This window comes from Gadus morhua, chromosome 4 (genome assembly GCF_902167405.1).
Source record: "Gadus morhua chromosome 4, gadMor3.0, whole genome shotgun sequence".
Taxonomy (NCBI): domain Eukaryota; kingdom Metazoa; phylum Chordata; class Actinopteri; order Gadiformes; family Gadidae; genus Gadus; species Gadus morhua.
In genome coordinates this window covers 18428036-18452103 of record NC_044051.1, presented here as the reverse complement: position 1 = coordinate 18452103, position 24068 = coordinate 18428036, and the positions used below count along the sequence as shown (strand labels likewise).

At 45.2% G+C, this 24068-nt stretch overlaps 1 protein-coding gene across 1 annotated transcript in view; it reads right to left on the bottom strand.

The window, feature by feature from the left end:
• The window catches only part of LOC115541357 (netrin receptor UNC5D-like), a 39553-nt gene that overhangs the window by 8251 nt on the left and 7234 nt on the right, over nt 1-24068 (bottom strand). The window contains 8 exon segments of the mRNA XM_030353030.1: nt 6032-6262; nt 6841-6990; nt 10808-10993; nt 14299-14331; nt 15187-15351; nt 19469-19620; nt 19622-19634; nt 19832-20006. Of these exon segments, the coding sequence (XP_030208890.1) occupies nt 6032-6262; nt 6841-6990; nt 10808-10993; nt 14299-14331; nt 15187-15351; nt 19469-19620; nt 19622-19634; nt 19832-20006 (1105 nt within the window).

Here is a 24068-nt window from a genome sequence, read left to right as displayed (position 1 = left end):
TTACTGCAGCATAAATGTTAAATGTGGTTCTGCCTTGGACCCACTCGGCTCCTCTTTCATCCCCTGTCCTTTGTGGTGCTTTGTGTCCTTGATTGACTATGTCTTGTGTTATTATGATAATTCTTAAAAAACATAACATATTTAAAAGCGAGCGATCAACACGAATAATAGCAAGGTGAACCTCACCTACTTCAACAAGATAGCTGTTCCTTTGATAAAGAAGAAAAAGTGATGAGGACCTTAAGCAACACAATTACAAACAGAAAAAACAGGTCAGTGATGTGGTTAAAAGCCTTACAAGGTCCACAACTACGCCAGCCTCTGTCGTGGTACGACTCCTTTGATGAAGCTACTCTCTAACGGCTGTGACCGGTACGGATGATGCTTACATCCTCGCTGTTACCCTGAGAGACTATAAAATAACACACAAATCACCTACTCCCAGAAGAAGCGGCATGTGTTATGAAGCGCTCAGATTATAATGAATGTCCTGCATGTCGAATGACATTAGATCTGCTGGGTAGGAGTTTGACAGCGTGGTCTTATTATTCTACGGGGGTCCTCTGAGAAGACCGTCAGATGACCCCGACTCGGCAGGGAAGGTCAGAGGAGGACATCTGAGACCGGCGGGGAGCCGGGGACAAGGGCGAGAGAGAGAGAGAGAGAGAGAGAGAGAGAGAGAGAGAGAGAGAGAGAGAGAGAGAGGGAGAGGGAGAGGGAGAGGGAGAGAGAGAGAGAGAGAGAGGGAGAGAGGGAGAGAGGGAGAAAGAGACGGAGATAGAGAGGGAGAGAGAAACATATCTCACGCAGATGGCCACACAACAGGGGGAGGAAGCTTCTGGTTTCTCCTCGGCTTTCTGGAGATAGGGAGGAGATTGACTGACAGCTTCTGGTCAGAGCCCGATGGAGTCTCAGGGCGCAAAGCAGACTCTAAGTATAGCCCTCCATTCTACAGTGTCACACACACACACACACGCACGCAGCCACATCCGCACCCCCCCCACACACACACACACACCTTCACACACACACCTTCACACACACACCTTCACACACACACACCTTCACACACACACACACACACACACACACACACACACACACACACACACACACACACACACACACACACACACACACACACACACACACACACACAGCCACACCTGGACATACCCGCACACACACACTTCTATGTCCATGTCTTCCCTGTAGTGTGTGCAAGATGAGCAAAGACCACACACTGTGTCAAGTTAGTGTTTGTGTCTGGCACTCGGTCACGTGTGGTTGAGTGCATGTCTATGTGTGTGTGTGTGTGTGTGTGTGTGTGCGTGTGTCTGCGTTTGTATTACAGTTTTTCTCGAATATATACACAAAAAAAAGGGAACTATGCACACAATTCGGAAACCTTGAACCTCATGCATCAACTACAAGACTCCAGACTGCTAAACTCTAAGCACAATTCTGAACGCGTTACGCGCGTAGGAGGTGTAGAAAATCGACATTTTTGCATAGGGAACCATTGGTTTAGGCGCCTAGATGCGTTACATGTGCTAAAGCAGCACGTTAGATGCGTTTTACGCACCTAAATAACGCGCCCAACGCACCTACGCGCCCAACGCACCCACGCGCGGAGTTCAAAAAATGTACCTTTTTCCGCTCCTACGCGTTACGCTTAGCCGCGATAGCCAATTAGCGTTGAGCTTGACTCGACGTCACTGGTAGGGAGACGGAGGACAGGCGCTCCGCAGCCGATATGGAGCGCCTGTAGTTGGTGTCCTGACGAGGAGGTGGTGAAACTCACCCAGCTGTGAGCGCCTACGGAGGATGTCATGAACCCAAACACGACGGCGTTTGGGTTTCCTACTCTTCTCGAACTCCCACAGCAAATACAGCGCAGCGATGGTGGTGATCTCAGCCATGTTTGTGGAGCAAAAGAAAAGTAGCGGGGGAAAATAAGTTTTGGGCGGGCTCATCTAGCTGCGTAGGCTCGTAAGGCGCGTTAAACCATTAACGCGCCTGATGAAGCGACAGGTTGTGTGTATGTGTGTGCGTGTGTGTGTGTGTGTGTGTGTGTGTGTGTGTGTGTGTGTGTGTGTGTGTGTGTGTGTGTGTGTGTGTGTGTGTGTGTGAACTGCGATTCAGGGTTAGAATTCTGCTATTGTCGTCTGATTCATTGAATCCGCTGTGTTTGCCAGGGTCTCACGGTGACAAATGCCGCTTTTCCACCGCACATGTAGCTCGACTCGACACGACACGACTCGACACGACTCGACACGGTAGCAGCGCGGGTCCTTTTCCACCGCAAATAGTACCTCCGGGACGTGGGCGGGGTCGGCTGCGCGAAAGGGCCGTGACGTATTTTTGTACGCGACCCAAACAACACCTACGTAACCCACACATGGACAGAACCCACATAACAACAATGGAGAACATCGATGCGATGGTATTCGTGTTCGTATTATTAGCTGGCATGTTGAAGAAGTGGAATATGTTGGCTGCGGCGCTGCTATGGCTGTTACCAGCATGGTTGCCATGTCGCTCTCGTGACTTCGTCACACTCTCTGGCCAATCAGTGGCCGGCCGTCTGCCGACGTCACCTTTTAGCATCGGCTCAGCCGCTTGGAACCTAGAGCGAGGCGGTACTAGAAAAAGCAGCCACTTCAGGTACCAGATACCATGTTTTCGCGGTGGAAACGCAAAAAAGGCGAGCTGAGTCGAGTCGAGTCGAGTCGTGTCGAGCTGGTACCATGCAGTGGAAAAGCGGCTATAGAGCCCTCCCACATGTCTGTAAGACCAATACTTCCTTGTTTACAAGCCTTACAAGCCAATGAGGCGATCACTATCAAAACGGTGCGCGTATACTTTGATTGACAGCTACACCAGCAGACAGTAAGGGTCGGGGACGGGCCTTAGATATCCTAATAGCCAATGAAAATACCTTTCTGACGATATCCAGCATGTCAAACAACGTCTCACGTGTGGTTGAGAAAACAAATGCGCAAGGGGTGTGCGTAAACTAGCAGGCTCTTCCCCAGAGTCGGAAGACCCTGAGACCCTGGCAAACACAGCGGATTCAATGAATCAGACGACAATAGCAGAATTCAAACCCTGAATCGCAGAAAAAAAAACATAGTAGCGTTTCGGTTTTCTATTTTTCGGCTGCTTTGTATAAGATGGCTTGTGCATATACACAATGTAATTACACTAAAATAATATTGATATTCGATTTCTGCAGACTCTTATGAACATTTCAAACTCACTACCGTTTCATTCAAACTCACTTCCGTTTCATTCAAACTCACTTCCGTTTCATTCAAACTATTAAACTCCTTTTACATGTAAGTATGAGAGTGTATGTGAGAGAGTATAGTAGTGTATGTGAGAGAATAGTAGTGTATGTGAGAGGGTATAGTAGTTTATGTAAGAGAGTATAGTAGTGTATGTAAGATAGTATAGTAGTGTATGTAAGAGAGTATAGTAGTGTATGTGAGAGAGAGTAGTAGTGTATGTGAGAGAGTATAATAGTGTATGTGAGAGAGTATAATAGTGTATGTGAGAGAGTATAATAGTGTGTGTAAGACCAAGTATGAATTCTGTCCCAGACGGCCCCTCATACTCATTACCATTTACCTCCACAAACAAAAAGTGACCGTGGAAAATAAAGTAAATAAGAAGAAATACCACTGACATCTTTTTGCCACGGTTGTTTCTGCTGCTTGATTTAATTGTTCCTTTTTAACCGTACGTCCACACAAGGAGCGACCAGACGCTTTGGTCGCTCACAAAGTTTCGCTGCAAATATTTCTGTTCGCTTTGGTCGCTCAAGTCACTCATGACATACAATTCAATTATGCAGACGCATTTAAAGGAGCCGTATGCTTTTAGTACAGACAGCCATATCAAAGAGTGAACTCCCATACACTTTGGCCATATTGCCGAGACGGTTTAGCTTGTTGGATAAAGTGCTTCGACAACAAGTAGGACAGTGATTCCCCCCAATATAAAAAAACTCCTAAAATGTAGGCTAATTACAACCGAGAACAAAAACCCCTGCGTGCTGTAGTAGGCTAGTTAAAATATGTTTCACTGATCTGCATCTGCAAATCATGATCTGCACTCATTCGTTGCACTCAAAACAAATAGACATTGGCGCACATGGCTAATTTGCATACGTGCACGGGACTGGTTGGCTCCGCAAGGCAAATAACGGAACATATCTATCTATCAGGCCTATCTGTCTATCTATCTATCTATCAACGCGTGTCTAGTTTTAATGTGATGTATTGTGTGTGTGTCCAGTCAGACTTGTTCTGTGTGGTCTTGTAGGCTACTGTCCTGTGTGGGCCGAACCCACTAAATGGATTCCCGACGATTTGTCTAGTTTGGTATTAATAAAGACTTGACTAGGCTATCTATCTATCTAGACTATTTAATTAACAATTATTCACCTCAGGCTCCGTGAATAGTGGGGAATAGAGGGATAAACGACAAGAGATATATCCCTTGTCATTTATCCCTCGTCTTGTCGATTAGTTTGTTTATGTGACGATTTCAAAAACTTTTTGGGTTTTGTTTAAAGCATGCTACACGCGATTATTTGGTTAGATTGGTGGCATGTAGAGCAAATGAAAATGATTGCCGCTTAAATACGAACGTTCTAGATGCATAAATACTCCCGCTTATCATCACTTGGTATCCAAACCACTATGGCGTTTCGATCTCTGAACTGAAAAAGGGTTGGGTCGTACAACACCGGGTGCCCAGTTACAGCCGCGATCAATACCAAGTATGATTAATACTGAAGCGCGTCATAGTCATTTGCATAAAGTTAAAAAGTTTTCAACTTTTTTTTGACGCTCTGGTCGCTCAACTTTGGCCGCTGGTAGCGTTGGTCGCTTTGGTCGCTTTGGTCGCTTTTGCCCATAGAAAGTGAATGACTTCCGGCGATTTGGTCGCTCAACTCGCTTCTGGTGTGGACGTAGGCCTACTGTACGTCTTGAGTTGGTGGTGCTAGCTTTACTTTCAAAGCAGCAAGCCCACTAGATAATATAGGCGGCGGGCGCAGAGCCACATAGGGACCAATGTGGGCCAGTGCCACTATGATTGACAGGCGGCCCACCCCATCAGGAACCGAGGAATCAGACTCACATCCGTTTCATTCAAACTCACGTCCGTTTCATTCAAACTCACTTCCGTTTCATTCAAACTCACTTCCGTTTCATTCAAACTCACTTCCGTTTCATTCAAACTATTAAACTCCTTTTACATGTAAGTATGAGAGTATAGTCGTGTATGTGAGAGAGTATAGTAGTGTATGTGAGAGAGAATAGTAGTGTATGTGAGAGAGAATAGTAGTGTACGTGAGAGAGAATAGTAGTGTATGTGAGGGAGTATATAAGTGTATGTGAGAGAGTATAATAGTGTGTGTAAGACCAAGTATGAATTCTGTCCCAGGCGGCCCCTCATACAAACACACACACACACGTACGCACACACACAACCCCACACATGCACACACATACGTAAGTACATACGCATACACAAACACACACACACAAAAACACACACACACACGCATTCATCAATGCACACACACCCACACACACACAAACTCACGCATACACATAGCCACTACCTGTCACCAACAATAAGTGTCTGCATGTCAATCTTGGCTTCAGCAGACACAAAAATGTCCTCACTAGGGGACATTTCAGATATCACAGTTCAGAATAATAACGCTGAATTACACTTTGCCGCACATTTAACATTGAACAGTGCACTTGTCCGGGAACAAAAAATAAAACATTTAACACGGCCTCATGAAATCACGATCAGAGGACAGGAGGAAGGTGTGTCAGGAGGAGAACCGCTTGGTCAGAAGCCGTTGTTTCATTCTTTCTGCCATCATCAACTTTCCCCAGAATTACATGATTGTGATTGACACTAACTTAACTTTTGGTCTTTCATTCGTTTATCCCTCTCTCTCTCTCTCTCTCTCTCTCTCTCTCTCTCTCTCTCTCTCTCTCACCAGTGTTGGGTACGACCAGCCTTCCTCCGGCGTGGCCCAGCACCCTGGTGGTCTTCAGCGGGGGAGGAAGAGGAGGGGGAGGAGGCCGGGGCAGGCCGTGCCGGATGAAGAGGGTCTTCCCCCTGCGGCCCAGCGTGGCGTCTACGCCCACGCCCTGGTAGTCCGGCGCCACGCCCCGCGGGAAGGTCCTGGGATGGGACATCACGTGGTACTCTGCTCTCTCCCCTCTCTCTGGAGAGACAGGCGGACGGACGGGACACACACCCTTGTCTTATCTGTCACCATCACCTCACCCCCTGATTCATGAGGTACTGATGTCAAATGAAGCTGGAACGGGGGTCCGCTAAGCGTAGTGCGCTGACCATGTAGGCGGTACGCATCGTGAGAGACACAGGTTCGATTCCCTCCTGTGCTCCTATGCTACACGTCATTTCTTAGCTGTCTTCTGTCTCTCTTCAATGTACTGCACATAAAGGCACAAAGAAAAGAATGAAAGATATCTTTAAAGCTGAAATCATCTCTGATCAAAGAATGCTTTGGGGACGGCGCGCAGAAAGGGTCGGCGCCAGAGCGAATATTTACACTATCCGACACTGAGCAATGAAAAGAAAACTGACAGGAATTCATTGCTTTTTTTGTGCGGCCTTCTTTATGAATGTTAGTTTCTCTTCTTCTTTTCTTTAGTCAGAATCAAACCGGAGCCTCAGCGAGCCACGTCGTCTACGTGTTGAGCGCACTAGCGGCTCGCGCCACCAACCCAGCGAGCTGCCTTTAGCCCTGCTCGTCTTTAAAGGCGTGGTGTGCCGTACCTTTGACCATGATGTCGGGCAGCGGGTCCAGCAGGGAGTGGTCGGCCATCAGCTCCTTGTCCATGGAGTCCTGAAAGCACATGGGGCTGGTGTAGGTCCGCGACACGCTCAGGTCAGGCTGCATGGACGAGTTGATCAGCAGGGGGTTTCCTGAACAACAACAACTGCTGTTGTGTCATGATGAGTGGTAAATGGATTGCATTCATACAGTGCTTTTAACCAGTGGCCACGCAAAGTGCTTTACAATTATTGTCTAACATTCAGCCATTTATCTACCCATTCATGCACCCATTTATACACACATTCACACACACACTTACACACCGACAGGTGTGTCAACCATGCAAGGGAACAGCCAGCTCATTTTATGTATGGGTGTATTGCTCGGAGACACACGACACTCAGCTAGGAGGAGCCGGGGATCGAACTAGCAGCCTTCTCGTAGCCAGACAAACCAAATGGTGCTCACTGCAGAGCGAAATGGGCGGGGCTTGCCTTGTCCTAGTCCAGCTCCACTTCTCTTGAGCTAGTCCAGCTGATTGGGATTAGGCTAGCTCATCAACCCAGTCATGGTTAGGGTTATGGTGATGTTTACGGGTTATGGTTTGGATAGGTTTAGGAGTTAGGTTAGTTTCAGCGTATTAATAATGTGTTTTGGGCATGTAAGGAAGGAAGGGGACGTGTTACGACCAATGACAAGTTTGTGATACTTTTTTAGTAGTCGTGTTGTGTACCAGCGTTATAATGAACAATGTCGTATATGAACTGCGCCACACACTGTGGCGTTATACTGAGAAAATGTACCCCTCACTCGGAGGCGGAGATAAACCAAAAATAAGCCGCTGCTCATACAGAGCTCCACGCATCCACACACACCGTAGTGTTAAACTATAGGGGTCCAGGAAGCATAATCCTTTCTCTGTAGCGATCATCAAAATAAACAGCTGTCAAGAACGAGCTCCACACCTCCACACACACTGTTGTGTAATACTATAAGTTTCCGAGAAGCTTAACCCCCTCTCTGATGCCGCAGTCATCTTCTGCCCAGACAGAGCTCTCCCTCCGGGGCAATAGCTAGATGCTAATAGAACGGTGGGTTACCAAGTGGTATGAGTGAGGTGGGGACTGACTGGACCTGAGCCGGGGATGAGGCTGAACCTAAAGGTGGAGCTGGTCAAGCTCCACCTATCAGCTCCACCCATTGGCTGGGCAGCCTCTCAGTCAACGTGCTCTACCTCCTGAGCCAATCAATGTCGCTACGGAAATAGAGTAAAATCCGACTGTATATACATATGATCTACTGCATATAGTTGTGTTTCTCATCTTCAATTCCTCTTCATATTTTTCTGCGATGCCTAATTGTTCGCTTTAGGGATCAATATAGTAGTATAGTATTCCCTTACAGAGTATTTGTATTAGTCCCATAAGATCCAATAAAGAAATACCAGAAGACCCTTTATTGAATATTGGTAGGAGCATATAGAACTAAAGTATATAACTGGAGCACAAAGATAGGAAATATGTAAACAGAATTAACAGTCTTAATCTAGAATTGGGTACAGATATCTGTTTAGTTTAACATTTTGACGAGGGCTTAGCTCTTCATAGATTTTCTCCTGGACCAAAGCGATGGGACTTTTCAGCTTTATTCCTCAGTGGACCACAATCTTGTGAGCAGGATACAAAAGAAACCTTGTTGTTTTGGTTTTGGCAATAAGAAAAATCTAATTATGTTCAAGCTCTTAAACCACTTTAGCTTATTGGAATGAACTGATCAGCTTGGTGGAAAACAGCATAATCCACTTCGTAACAACTAAAATGTGACAATCTTGTGTTAAATGGTATCATGGCTTACCGGTTATAATTGAATTTACTAATAAGTAAATTAATGGATATTTTGAATTAAACAAAAATAAGTAGTTTTTGGTTCAAATTCTTAATAGGCATTCCTCTTGGCCTGCTCAGGGTCTATCTCAGGGAATCATTCCAACCCACCCACTGCCACGTATTTGACATTTATGATATCTTAAGTTTGATTTGTCCTATCATTTCAGAACGAAAGGTATATTTTTTAAACTACCTCACTTATATGTTATAGGCTACATAGAAATGTAAATTGGGTTAAAATGTCCAACTAATGCATTGTTATTTGTCATTTCCGCTTACAACTTTAAGAGCTACCATGACCACAGACTGATAAAGTCATTGAGAAAATTGCCTTTATTTGCCTCTTTATCGTGATACTCTATTGGATGGAGCCAGGGTAAATGAAGACACTTTGACATTATGAAAAGTTGAAGCTAGCAAAAGCCAGCTAGCTGCCATAACACAGGGTACACCAACAAACTTCTTAAATGTTATTTTTGTGTCCAGACTTTGCAGACATTGAATCAGGCTCTCGGTCAGCAGTGCCTATAGTGGTGGATTAGTCCTAGAACAAGGCCTGTGTTAGACGCCCTGGCCCGACCCTGTCAGACAGGCAAAGCTACAGTTGTACTAGCAGCAGTGCCACAGCTAAGGCCAGGGATTTGACCTCGCCGACGTATCGAGCATCCTGTAGCTTTAGATTGTCCATCGCTAACAGGCTCCATCACAACAGACAAGGAGAAGCTGCTAAGGACCAACCTATGCCCCTCACCCGACCTGAAGGTTGGGATTCATGCTGACAGTGGATGACTATTAGTTTTCTGACAGCTCGATTCTCCGAGGAGGATATTAAAGAAAGAGTTGTTTTTTTCCCCAAAAGAAATCCCTGGATGTCTCCCTTTTTTTCTTTTACCAAAGTCAGCTGTTATTCTTCCATCTATTTGCAAAGGGAGAGCCCTCATCGAGATGGAGAGCGACCCAGCGACCGTGTGATCAAATAACAGGAGAGAGAGCGACCTGTCTTGTCCGTCAAAACCTAAGTGCCGTCGTGTTCGTATCCCAGTCAGAGGCAAAAACGCTAGCTGTTAGTAGAGAAGAGTTGTGCTGAGACGGAGCAGTCTGAGCAGACTTTTGTCAAATGAAGTGTCGTGTTAGATATGCAGCTTTAAAACCTTAGACAGCCCAGGCTGAGACACATTCGTTTTGCCTCAATCATTATTTGGCTCGAGGTTCGACCCAAGCGCCTGCCGCTAGATTTGCTTCTCCGGAGTCGCCGCTTCCCACAGGGTTTTATCGAGCGGATTTTAACACTACAGTTCTACGTTTATGGAGCGTCGTGGACCTGGGAGGACTTTTCTCTCTTTACATCCAATCAAGGTTGTGATGAATTCATTCAGTGCTTAGCAGACTTTGGCGGTTCTGGTGAACAGGGCTGTTGATTCATCAGGGGTTTATGGGGAGACGGAGCGCCAGGTCTGTCATTATAATGAAACACCAGATCATCAGCGGCGCCCTTAAACGTGTCCTTCTTCGTCTCCTTACGAGGACTGAGGAAGCAGGTGGGGGGCAGAGTTTAATACTTTTATAAGCTGGAGAGGCCGGCAGGAGGCAGCCCGTTGGTCGTTACCCTAGGACTTCCTGATTGGACGATATAACGGGGTCAGGGTTGGCATAACAAATGTCCATTCGACTTTGTGCATACTTGTCTTGTTCATAAGACACATGTTAAATTACTAATAAACTAATTACTAATACAATTTGTTATTGCAGTAATACATATTAACAAACAAACGTTTTAACGAACTAATGGTCCGGTTAATAACTTAATAATGGTGTATATGTTAACTAAGGAACTCATTTATACATTATTTGATGGTTGGTTAGGGTTAACCCATGCTGATGCTATATAACAGTGCATATTACTTTACTAATGTTACTTAAGGGTTCATTAATGTACCCTTATTTCAAAAATGTGACCCAGGCATTTGTGTGTGTTTGTTTGCGCGTGCGTGTGTGCGTGCGTGTGTGTGTGTGTGCGTGCGTTTGTGTGAGTGTGTGTGCATGTGTGCGTGTGAGTGTGTGTGTGTGTGTGTGAGCTGACCTTGGCAGGACGTCTTCAAGGTGAAGGACTGGAAGCCGCCGGTGAGGGCGGAGGAGTCGATGACGTCCACGCCGTACTCGCTGTGGCTCCTCCAGTACAGAGTGACCACCATGATCAGGACCACCACCGTCAGGACCCCCGCACTCAGCCCAGAGTACAGCACCACGTCACTGCTGCTCTCCACCTCTACCGGGGGGGGGGGGGGAGGGAGGGAGGAAGAGAGGGGATAGGAGAACGAGGGAGAGAGAGAAGAGCGGTTGGAAAATGGATACTAAGAATTAAAGATAAAAAGAACAGGCGTTAAAAGCTGAGTCATTTGGGGGATTTTATAGATATGAACGCTTCTGATTGCTAAACACCCTTTCATTTAATCATGCTACAAAGAACTATTATTCTGTTTTAATGTAAACCAACAACTGAAACTGATTCCTGTTGTCTCCATAAAAGGTTTTGTCTGCTAGAAGACTGAACTGTGTGTAAGCTTCAGTGGGTTTCCTACAACTTTATTTTAGGTTTTATTCCTGCTGGTTTGAAATTGTATCATTAAGGAATGTGTGTGTGTGTGTGTGTGTGTGTGTGTGTGTGTGTGTGTGTGTGTGTGTGTGTGTGTGTGTGTGTGTGTGTGTGTGTGTGTGTGTGTGTGTGTGTGTGTGTGTGTGGTAGTATTCTGGAGAAAGAGCAAGAGCGAGAGAGAGGAGTGTGAGAAGCTAGTGCTAATGAGGAGCCACACAGAGAAAGCACTTCTAATCAACCCAACACCTGAATGTCATTTCACAAACGGCGTTTGGGTCTGATGTGTGGTGCCACAGAGCCATCCACAAGGACCATCTGACAGAAGCAATTCATTCAATTAGCTCATCTCCGGCGATTACCCTGTCGAGCTGATCCAAACGGCGCGTGGCAGCATACGACACGTCCCCCCACCAAGAAAAAGAGCTGAGAAATGAATTCCAGCTTCAGTTCTTCAAGAAAATAATGAGCTCCGTTGTAGAAAAGAAAAAAGGAAAAGGTGTACTTTTCTGGGGAAGCCTGATAAGTAGCCAGAGGCATTATGGGAGGAGAATTCAGACCAAGTGTGCAGTGTTGGTGTTACAGTAACAGGTTAATTGAGGGCTGGGGAAGTTTCCACAGATGTTGCTGCATCTGTTGAAGCGGTCTAAACTGTTGCCCGACGCCGATAAACAAACACAGACACTTGATGAAAAGATAGGCAAACAAACAATTTGTTTAGGCCATCATGCATAAGCCGTGATTGACGTTAACACACGCAGATCAGGCAGACATGATGGACACGTAGTTCATAATGCACGGGATGGATGAGAAGAGCTGATCGCAGAAGTGGCTCATATTTAGCGGAAATAAAAATAAAAAATAGGATAGTTTGATCGACGCCATTCATCAGTGAGATTTATGTGTGATGGATGTTGTTGAAGGGGTAGCGATAAAGTTCAGTTTTGTGATCTTAATAATGTACTGAATCAAGGATGCGGAATTAAACAGCGCTGACAAATGATTGATGTCATTTCAGAATAAGGTACCTCCCTGCTATCAGTGATCCTTTATTACAGAATGTTCCCGTCATGCAGTTTCTCAAAATAAAGGAGAGGCCGTATAGTCAACAGCAGGTGTTCCCAACTGTTTTTGGGCCGTGACCTAATTTCTTGCTCTAAATATGTTTGCGACCCCAACGTTAACATTTGTGAATCTACGAATAGTTTTCACCCAATCAACATCTGCCGGGGATATCAACATCCAAGTGTACGTAATCACACCACTCTACCACACAGTCAACGATTAGTAGTCATGAGCTGGTGGCTATGAATCATTAGGCACTGAGTTTCTGTATACCGGACGCTAAATTTGCTGAAATGGATCCTAAGATATCTATAACTTATGTCTGTGATCTCCTGCGGCCCTATCTGCAAATCAGGGGACCCAAAGTGGGGCCCCGACCCCAAGGTTGGGAACCCCTGGTCTAGTGGCGGGGGTGTTACATCAGAGCCCAAAGTTTCTGGTTCAAACCCAAACCAAGACCTTCCTACAGGCCTACAATATATATAGTGTTGATACAATCTGAAACCACAGACTGTAGTCTGAAACTACAGACTGTAGGTTCAGACTGAAACTAAATACAACATACTTGATGACCTGCGATTCCTTATGCTCTCTTGGCCTTTTTTGATCGGTACAATGCCACCTTTTCCTCTCTAGCCGACTAGAAGATTGTTGGATGCCCAAAGCTATCAGGCAGGTCAGGGGGTAGGGTGTCAGAGGAGAGAGACGTCTCATCTTGTTTGGATACGGGCATGTGCGGAGCCCTTTGTGACATTAATTGTGAATATGAAAAAGAACCTGACCTGACTTTGAAAGATCTTGTGACTATTGGACAGCCGAGATTAGAAGCAGGAGCCCTGTGAACTTGGAACTTGGCCGTGGTCACCATCGCGATGACCTGTGGGTCGTGTATACTAATTACATAAAACTAATCTTTCTTTTCTAAATTACAACCCTTAAAATAAAGGATCATCATATACTTTCCTTGAAGCCCTGTTTCAATTATGCGTCACAATTATGAATGTGATAATATATTAGATCACAATGCATTCAATTTATGTTTTTATGCATAGCTTAGCATTTTCACATAGATATCATTATGCACCATGATGCATAATGATGATCATACTGCATCAGAAGTAGGAATTGCAATCACGCATAAAAGATGAATATACTTTGACTTTACCCGACTTCATGAAACCAAGCAGACCATTTTAAGGGCCAGAAATGGGCTAGGATGAACTGCTGGATAATGAGATACATAGCTTTTATACAGCATTCAAATTCAATATTGTAGCTTGATAAAACTCATAATGGGATTACGATTGGTTCAAACGGAGGCAATGTGAAACCGACATGAATAATCGCTGCGTGCTTTATGGAAAGCGCTGAAACAATGTGAAGAGGGCAGCTCCACGTAAAGACAAGCAGAGGGCCTCGCTCCACCGGCGGATGTCAGAACGGGATTGAAGTGGTCCGTGTACCGGCTGCATATTAGTGTTACTGCCTGTCGTGTCTCCGTCAGCGCTCCATTTACTATGCCGTCAGGGGAAGGTTTCCATGTACCGTACATACATACACCCGCCGGCAGCAGAGGCCGGCTGGGTTCTCAGCAGTACTTCTGTTCGCTCACTTCTGTATAACTGTGTTACGGTCGTGAGTGGCTCAATAACATCAACACTGCCAGGGGCTGACCAATGCTAGGAACATATGAACACAGGGTATTTTATATAGCTTTATATATATGAGTGATCACGTTTACCCATTTGGTCATGTTGGGCTGAATTGTGTATGTTGCTGTACAGCTTTAAACTCTCAGTAGGTATCCTGATCCTGCCATGTGGAACCCTAACCCTGGAGAACCCTAATCCTAACCCAGGAGAACCTTATCCCTGGAGAACTCTCCCCCTGGAGAACAATCTCCCGGGAGAAACTACCTTGTGGCTTGATGTCATGAAGCAGATTTCCATCTGCAATGACAAGGACACAACAAACGTCTGGTTTAGTCTCGCGTCAAAGCTTTTGAACGTTTGTGTTGTGCTCATTTATTAGAATTTGTGTGTGTGTGTGTGTGTGTGTGTGTGTGTGTGTGTGTGTGTGTGTGTGTGTGTGTGTGTGTGTGTGTGTGTGTGTGTGTGTGTGTGAGTATTTATGTGTCTGTGCATTTGGGTATTTATATAGGTGTGCATTTGGGTGCGTGCGTGTGTGTGTCTATAAAGCACAGCATAGCTCTGATTGCCTACAAAGTGTAATCTACGGCCACAAAGCCAGAGGCTCCCCCTGCTCCCTCCTGGAGGACCACTTAGTCCATAAAGGAGGGTAAGATAGCGTCTCCGTCCTGAAGACGTTTAGCCCCAACGGCCCCTAGAGGCCCAGCGCTCTAGTCTCGCAAAGCCAGACCAATCTACAGCAAGTAGAATGGTCTGGAACCACGGTACCTCGAGCCGTCTATCCGTGGGGAAACTGGGCAGGCCTGTTTTTATTTCTTTAAACCAATCACAATCGTCTAGGGCGGGGCTAAGCCCGGGAAGCAGCAGCGGTGTCCATGCAAAATAGTGCCGGAGGGAAATTATTTTGATGGAACTTCTTGACGTTCAGAGGCTGCCAGAAATGTCTCAACCCCAACCGAGAGCCAAACATGCCAACTTTACTGCGCCGTCAAATTTTCCGGGTTTGAGGGGGAGCACAATACGGGAACGCCAGCATCCGGAGAGGGAGGAGTAGCAGTGAAATCCGACGCTAGGCAATAGACGCTGTCCACTTCCGTTCAGCCAGACTACCAGCGCTCTGGCCCCAGGGCCTCAGAGACGTCCGGCCCCACTCACTCTGTATGCAGAGGCCCCCGGTGCAGTTGTCAGCCCCCAGCCCGGGGCCGTCACAGGGCCGGCCCCCGTGCCGCGGCTCGGGCTCGGCGCAGTCCCGGCTCCGCTGGCGCCCGCAGTCCACGCCACACGCCGTCCACAGGCTGCACGGGCCCCAGCCGCCGTCCACTGCAACACACAGGGAGACGTGAGAGGGGGAGAGGTCCATACACACTAAGGAGGTACATACATACATAGATACACTACATACCTACTTAGATAAATACACCTACATACATACATACACGTATGTACATACATATATACATACATAGATAGATACATGTATGTACATACATCGATACACATATGTACGTTTAAACATACACACACACACACACACACACACACACACACACACACACACACACACACACACACACACACACACACACACACACACACACACATACATACATACATACATACATACATACATACATACATACATACAAACATACATACAAACATTCCTCCATATATATACGTACATACATTCAGGACCCTAGTGTGTGTTTGGGTTAGTTGAGGCTTCGAGGAGTACTTGCTGTTTATCTATTGCACATATAAAGTTCAAATTTGTATAATTTTCTGGCAGTGTAATGGCTGGTTTATGTAATCTTACTTTGCAGGAGTTATTCAACAAACGACGTGCCTGCAGTCAATCAACCTTCCCTGTGACATTTTTTTACTGGCAATTACTGACCATTTGGTCATGTGACAGCAGCTCATTAGAATCTTGACAACCGCGACTCCAAAATTCTCCAGGCAGATAACTGATCATGAAATTGATGTAGAGCAAGTGAGAGAGACAGAGACAGAGACAGAGACAGAAACAGAGATAGAGAGAGAGACCGAGTCAGAGAGAATAAAAGGAATTTTCATAGTGTCTAGAGGAAGGTTCTTCTTTATGTCGTTTTGGGAATGATGAGAGGGAACTAGTTGGAGATGATTACTTGTGAGAGGAGTCGTGGGGGAGCGAGGCTTTAGTGGTTAGGCCAGTCCTTGTTCTGTCTGTAGCGGAAATATGGGTCAGGCAACAGCGAACCCTTACGTCTGACCAGTGGTGGCAAACTGCAAGTAGGCGAGCAATTTGTCCTGTGTGTGTGGTGAGGTTTAAAGTTGATCCAGGAAAAACCCCTCTGATATTGACATGTATTGGATATTGATATTAAGCTGGTCTATGTGCCGATCTGACACCATCACGTGACTAGCTAATTTACTACAGAGGCAAAGAACATCACGAACACGCGTGATGTTATGCTGCGTTCGTTAATCGGTTGGAGCTGGGAAGTCGGAAGTTGCAAACGCGTGATACCCAACCTACGTGCCTTCGAGCTACTAAAACGAAAAACATAGAAGCTCTCGCTTAAGTACAAATACATGATTATAATATGAATTTAGAAATGTAAATTATCTAGTTTGACTGAAAAATTACCTAATTATCAGTTACACTACATAATTAAAGAAAGAAATATTTAGAATTAATTCTCTGTACATATGTTTACATTCTATTTTTGACATTTAGCTTAGTCATTTAGTTTCAATGCTAGATTCTGTACGAATTTATTCGTGTTTTTACAAATGGTTTAACCTGAGCCAGGCCATTCAACAATGATAGCAATAATATCATATCCATACTGGGTTAGTAGTATACAGCTGATATATATCCCCCCCCAAAAAAAACACTCATAGTTTAGGTATCGGAATCGGTATCGGGAGGGAAACATGGTATCGGAAGATCTGTAGTGAGGTACCAGCGTAGAAGAAGAAGAAGAAGAAGAAGAAGAAGAAGAAGAAGAAGAAGAAGAAGAAGAAGAAGAAGAAGAAGATTAGGGAGAAGAAGATGAAGAAGGAAATGAAGGGATATGATGTAAGAGTATTTTGTTTGGTTGAAATCCATTTGTGGAGAGGAATCTTTTTGTTTTTGCCAATTGCTCTGATCTGATGGGCTGAGGATATTGCTATTTGGAGCCAAAACAAGAGCTCGAAGAATTTTGAGTCGCGGAATATAAGCCAATGGATATCCATGGAAACAACAGGCATTTGGAACTTCAAAATCAAAATATTAACATAACCACAACTATTAAGTATATATTAATACGTTCTTATTCATTGCTGTCTAGATTACTTAAACTGTATTCAATAATTATGGAATGTATGCTCCCCTTAAAAATATATTAAAGTGAGAATATGACATAATATGACTGAATATAACGTGTTGCATGACTAACCTTTGTGAAAGACTAATTAGTTGGACGTGGAACGTTTCACACAAGAAGACCGAAACCCAAAGCTTGGAACGGCTCCACATCTGGTAGTGATATGAGATGGGTGCCAATCTCCTGGGTGGTGGATTCTGGGTCTGATCCATTCACGTTCATTGATTAGAATACATATACAGTATATATATATACATACATATATATATATATACATATATATACATATATATACTATATATATATATATATATATATATATATATATATATATATATAGAGAGAGAGAGAGAGAGAGAGAGAGAGAGAGAGAGAGAGAGAGAGAGAGAGCATTTGTAGAGAAAGCAAGAGAAAGTTTGGGAGAGAAGGAGGGAGAGGGAGTTATTGGAGAGTCCAGAGAAAGTGATGAAAAGGGAAGAGAAAGGGACGAGACGGAGAGCGAACAATGAAGGGCCAACGTGAGAGAGAGTGAGCGAACGAGCCAACATGAGAGAGGGATGACAGCCAATCAGCGTTCAACAGCGTGGCCACTGAGTCACATGTGTAACGTAACAGCCAATCAGCGTTCAACCGTCAAACTCAGTGCAATGCAGTCCGGGGTGAATTGCAGCATGGAGGAGAAAGTGAATGTTGCCGCTGCGGCTCCAGGAGCTCTATATATAATATAATAGTATATAATATAATATGTGTATATAAAATCACGGCCAACAGCTCTGTGCGCCTCCGGATGGCCGTAGCGCGGGGGGCTCTCATAGGGATTGGGGTTCTCGGGGTTTGTTTACCGGCGTTGCTATGTTTCCGGTCTTGTGTGTTCCAACGGTTTATTAGGTAGGTCTATCTAATAAATCTCTGTCTATTCAATACTTCATTCACTGCCTCTTCCATGGTCATTACAATATTATGAATATATTGCGTCGGGTCCTCCGACGTCTCTCCCTCTTCCACAAAAGGTAAAGACATGCAATGGTGGTTATCGCGTTTGGTGTTTTGGCGTTTGGTTAGGCACCACCGCCTCTTGCAGCGGGCAGCGCAGAGGCTGTGGTCCCTCGATAGCGGGCAGCGGGAAGCGGGGCTCAAGTTGGAGACAATCGTGGGCAACAATCCCTTTCTCCTCCATGTCTTTGGTTCATGTACTTCAGAGAGTCAAAGCCAAAGTTCCTTTTCCCCAATTCCTTCTCAACGATGGCTGAGATAAGCCCAACTACAGTCTCGTTGTGGAAATACCAGAGACGTCAAAGAACCAACGTGTTATGCGTCATAACACCAAAAGAACGGATATCCAAATAACAAAGAAGTGTACAACACTTGCGTTACAGTCCTGGAGCTCCATATCCAAATACAATCATATAATACACATCAGATTATAGATATTATCCCGGCCAAAATCTGTTTGTTCCTCCAGACGATATTATGAACCACAAACGACTGTGTCGGGTTCCCCGAAGTCTCTGTTTCTTCCACTTCAACATCAATCTGAAGTAGACTGAACCGTTTGCTGCCCGCTGCCCGCTGCCGGGTGGTGGTGCTTTGCGTTGCTGCCTTGCGGCAGCGGGCAGTGGTGTCATAACACGGTGTGTGTGTGTGTGTAATCACACACACACACACACACACACACACACACACACACACACACACACACACACACACACACACACACACACACACACACACACACACACACACACACACGTGGCGCTCGCACGGTCATAGCTTATTGGCGGGCCAAATTCTCTGGGCTGGCAAGGCATAGAAAGGGGAGGTGGCATCTCCCCTTATGCCTAGTGCTCGTTATACACCCAACAACATTTCTAGCTACTGGGGGAGCATAGGTAGTCCAGAGGAACTCATATTAATGTTAGAAAACCTCAGAAAGTGACATTTTCATGCCATGGGATCTTTAACATGCTTCATTCGACAGGGTGTATGGTGGAGCTCACCTGGACAGAGTGTGTGTGGTGGCGCTCACCTGGACAGAGTGTGTGTGGTGGAGCTCACCTGTACAGAGTGTGTGTGGTGGAGCTCACCTGGACAGAGTGTGATGCAGTTGCTCTTCTGTACCGACATGCCCTCGCAGAAGGCCCCCCCGTTGAGCGGCGCCGGGTTGGTGCAGGTGCGCGAGCGCTTCTGCAAGCCCCGCCCACAGCGCACGTTACACAGCGACCAGTCGGTCCAGAGACCAGCCGCCGTTCACTGGGAAGACAGAAACCCAAAACCAAATGGACTAACATTATGCTGTGATGAAAATAATTCAATTTAATAGAGAATTATTTTCATGACAATTAATAGAGCGGTATTTACTGCCTATTGCATTTGTGTTGTGGCCTTTCACTTGTGTTTTTTAAGCGTTTTGGACGTGCAGTTGATACGGCAACATGAACCTAGCTCACCATAAACGACCACGGCGGCGTTGCCGCTGCGCCGCTTGGCAACGATGTTGCTCGCCAGGCAGGTGTAGTTGCCCGAGTCGGACAGCGGTGCCTCGGAGACCATGAGGTTGTGGTCGGCTCTCGCGCTGACCCTAGCTTCCCTGTTCAGTGGTTCGTCGTTCTTCAGCCAGGATACCTGCAGACAGCGGAGACGGGGGTGGAGGGAGAACGCTGTTAAAGCTGCTGTGAGATTTGAGCTGTGAGAAAGCGAGAGCGAGCAGAACAGAGCAAGATTTGCCCCATCCCTCTCCGCCATTGAGAAGTCTTGCGTTTGATCACCTGTGGTGGAGCTTGATACGCCGTGTGTGCCCATTGGAATGACAGGTCAGATGGATTTCCTCAACCAATAAGGGAAGAGATTCCCAGATACGTAAGAAATGAACCGGGCGTGGACTTTAGTCACATACAGAGGCAGGAGCAGACAACCAGGAGCGATATTCTCAGAGCAAGTTTCTCTTTTTAATAGCTGACGGATAGCGATGGCATTTCTAACAAATTACCCTTGAATGATAGCTTTAAATTCGTCCCTGCAGCACATTTATAATGATGAAAGCCAGTCAGAATTTTTTTTGTTTTTAGACCTTCCTCATGAAACTGAGGGAGTTTGTGCTCTTCTCCAGCCACGGGCACGTTTGTGAGCGGCTAATGTAAACGCTCATGGGTAGATTTATATTGTTGTCCAAAAAGCACCACGTGTCAAAGATCAGCCCTGCTGCATAGCAACAATAAACCAGTGTTTTATTCAATTTGAAATTTACTGCATACTTTGCATGAGAATCCGCACATATGCATGGGATTGCTGACTTTTGTTGGCGGACTCAACCGAGTTGTTTTTGTGAAAAAGAACAAGATCGCCCTGAATTAGTCATAAAGATTGATTCTGCAGTCCGAACCAATAACGGGCCTGTGGCTCTTTGAAGTCTACATCAGCCAGGATCAATGTCGACTTCCAACAACGCAAATTAGACAATACCTAAGAAGGAAGTAAGGATTTGAGGCTGTTTGATCAGTTGACAGGCGTTGTCGGCGATAGGAAGAACAGGTTTACCCAGGCTTTGTTCTTGGAACTTGTGTGACCCGACGGCCCGGGTCCTTCAGTCGCTCTCCTGCTCCTCTAAAAAAAGCACCATCATCACTTTTCCCAAACACATCCTGAATACTCACACAGGAGCTCAACAAACCAGGCATTTCACACAACTAACATTTATTCTAATTGCAATGATATAATTATAACCTTACTGAAAGATTACACCTTGAGATTCAAATTTGAAAGAAAAACGTCCATATCCCCCTCATACACAATGCGGCGTGAGCATGCAGAGATCACCTGGCTGCTCCGCTTGCCTGACTGGCTCTGTCTATTGCTATTAGTGCGTCGTTGGCCTGAGCCTTTCATTGAGGAGACTGACTTTGGGCTCCAGAGGGAGGGGCCTGTTGATTTATGGCTGTGTGTTTGAGGATTAAAAAGTCAACATTATTCTCGAGGTGCTTGTGTCTTTGTGTTTCTGCTGTGTGTATGTGTGTGTCCACACACATGTGTGTATTCTACAAATGTCTGTGTGACAGATTGTGTGTGTGACAGGGAGAGAATGTGTGTGTTTGTATGTGGATGTCACTGTGTTTACGTGTTGGTGTGCATGTGGGCTCTGTTTTTCTTCTGTGTGTGTGTTTGTTTCGTGATCTTCTGTGTTTTCTTTGTGTGTTTGTGATCCCTGTGTACGTGTGTTTGTGTGTCTGTGTGTGTGTTTGTTTGCATTTGTTTACATGTGTGTGTCTGCGTGTGTATTCTGTGTGTTCCTTGTGTTTGTGTGTGTATGCTTCGTGGTCTGTGTCTGTTCTTTGAGTATGTGTGCTTGTGTGTGTGGTCCGTGTGTGTTTGTGTCTGTTATGTGTTTGTGTGTGTGTGTGTGTGTCTACGTGTGTGTGCTGGGGAGTGTGTATTTGCCGAGGGAATATAACAGCAGCCAACACACTCTGAGATTGCTTTGCTCTTACTCAGCACCCCGAAAGAAAAGTTGAGCTGTGCAATCAATAAAGCAGGGGGCGCGTTGTCACAAGTGTCCGGCTTCTGTTTACTTCTTCTGATGGGCCACAAGTCTTTCATCAGGCCTTTAATTTCCTTCTTCTTCTCAGTCATTGATAGTCGTGCGGGCGGGCGAGCCCCAGCCACCGTTTATTTTTAACCTCCGTTTGCACATTCAAACTCCCCCCCCCCCCCTTCTCCTCCCCTCTCTGACGGATGCTGTGGGAGCTGTCCTATATCTAGCTTTCATCACGGAACATAAAGAAAATCTCCATATTGACTCCTTTGACCGTTTCTCCCTACTGTGTTCACCCCCCCCCCCCCCCCCCCCCCCCCTCCTCACTGTACTCAGAGAAATTACGTTTGTATGGAAGAGCAACGATTACAACGTCAAACACTACGGAGCTGATGTATTTCAATAAGACATCTGAACTGGAATGAGTCCCCCTGTTCTCTGACATCACATACGTATTCAGAGAGGCTAAACAACACAAGGGAAGAAAGTACAAATCTCGTTTGCACTGTTTTGCGCCAAATCTTTACTTTGATGGATGTTTACAGTTAAGCTGTATTTTTCTCATGTGGAAACAGTTGTGGGGAATATATTAAAACAACATAATCTGTCCACTGACAACCCTCACTAAGCTACCCACCACTCGTTCATACAGCTCCACTGATCTAATTCAAAAGTTTTTTTGTTATTTGTGATTATTCATTTCAGTCCCAGTGATTTGTTTATCGAAGTCACCATCGCCACCCAAATGCTATCTTATCTGGTGAGGCAAAGATGTGTACTACTAATCATAGTTTCTTGTGACAACCTAATTGTGCGAGCTAATGGTTAACTTTGCGGTACAAAGTTGAACGTGTTGCCTTGGAGATGGTGAATACATTAAGAAATGATATTGTTGGTGGGAAGATACATGATTGAAAAAATTAGATGAAGCAATCATTGTAATTAGTAACCAGCTCCATTTCAAAATAATCACTCGGATTAACATCCTCCTGATGCATATTTAATATTGAAGAAAATGAAACATCTGACATCATTGGAGGAGCTACCTGTGTTTGGACATTCCACAAACAAACCTTGTGTTACGATTTGTATTTAATAACGGGAAGCTCAGTACTTTCGCCAGTCGTTAGAATCCAGTAAGGAGACCGAGATCTCATTACTTTATGAACCACGAGCCTGTGCGAAAAAGTCATTCTACTTACAAGCCTTTTTTTATCTGAGGTTAATATGGCCTGTACACAGAGGCACTGACCTATATTCAATATTGAACAGACACTAAGATGAGGCCTGCTGTGTGGCACCAGACAGAACGCCGCATTGTTTAACAAGCGAGAAATCGTTTCAAAGCCATTCAATCCTTCCGTACAAAAAAGAATCATTGTTTTATGGGTATTAGGATGGAGGTTTAAAATATAATCCACCTTGTAGAAAAGCAAAGATTGAGTCCCCCTACAATCACAAGATGAAACAGGCCCTCAAACATTCTTCCTACCTGCTAAGATCAGGATTGGATTTACAAGATTACCGTTTTGATTATTGATCGACGGTTATAGTTAAGTCTGCTATCGAGTATGAAACATGATTATTTCTCACTTAAGAGCCCATACCCCATGAATGGTTACTAACAAAACTAAATCATTCTAACCAAATAGTAATGAAAGCAATATATCTGCTGCACGCACATGCACATGCATTTGAAACGGCACCATCCAGGTGTTACTGTCTTACTGTTGCTGTGAAAAAAAAACGAGCTGTGCTAACACAGCTGAAGACACTATTTCAACAACCCCTGTCTGGGAATTCAGAACGGGCAAATGCCATAACCAAGTCTATTGGTGTTTTCATTGCAGCTGATCTACGGCCATTCTCTGTTGTTGACAAACAAGCAGTATTTTTTAATTTTCCCACGGTACCAATTTTACCGTACCGTGACTTCAAAACCAAGGTACGTACCAAACCGTGACTTTTGTGTACCGTTACAACCCTACTGTACGATATTTTGGAAGCACAAAAAATAAAACCACATCAGTCCACGGATCCATCAAGTTTCAACTAATGAGGCCTCCTTCTGACACTTAGGCGATTGATCATTTGATTAATCTAAGAGCAGGTGTCCTCTTTCATAATATTAAGGGGGGGGGGGAGTCTTTCATATCCAT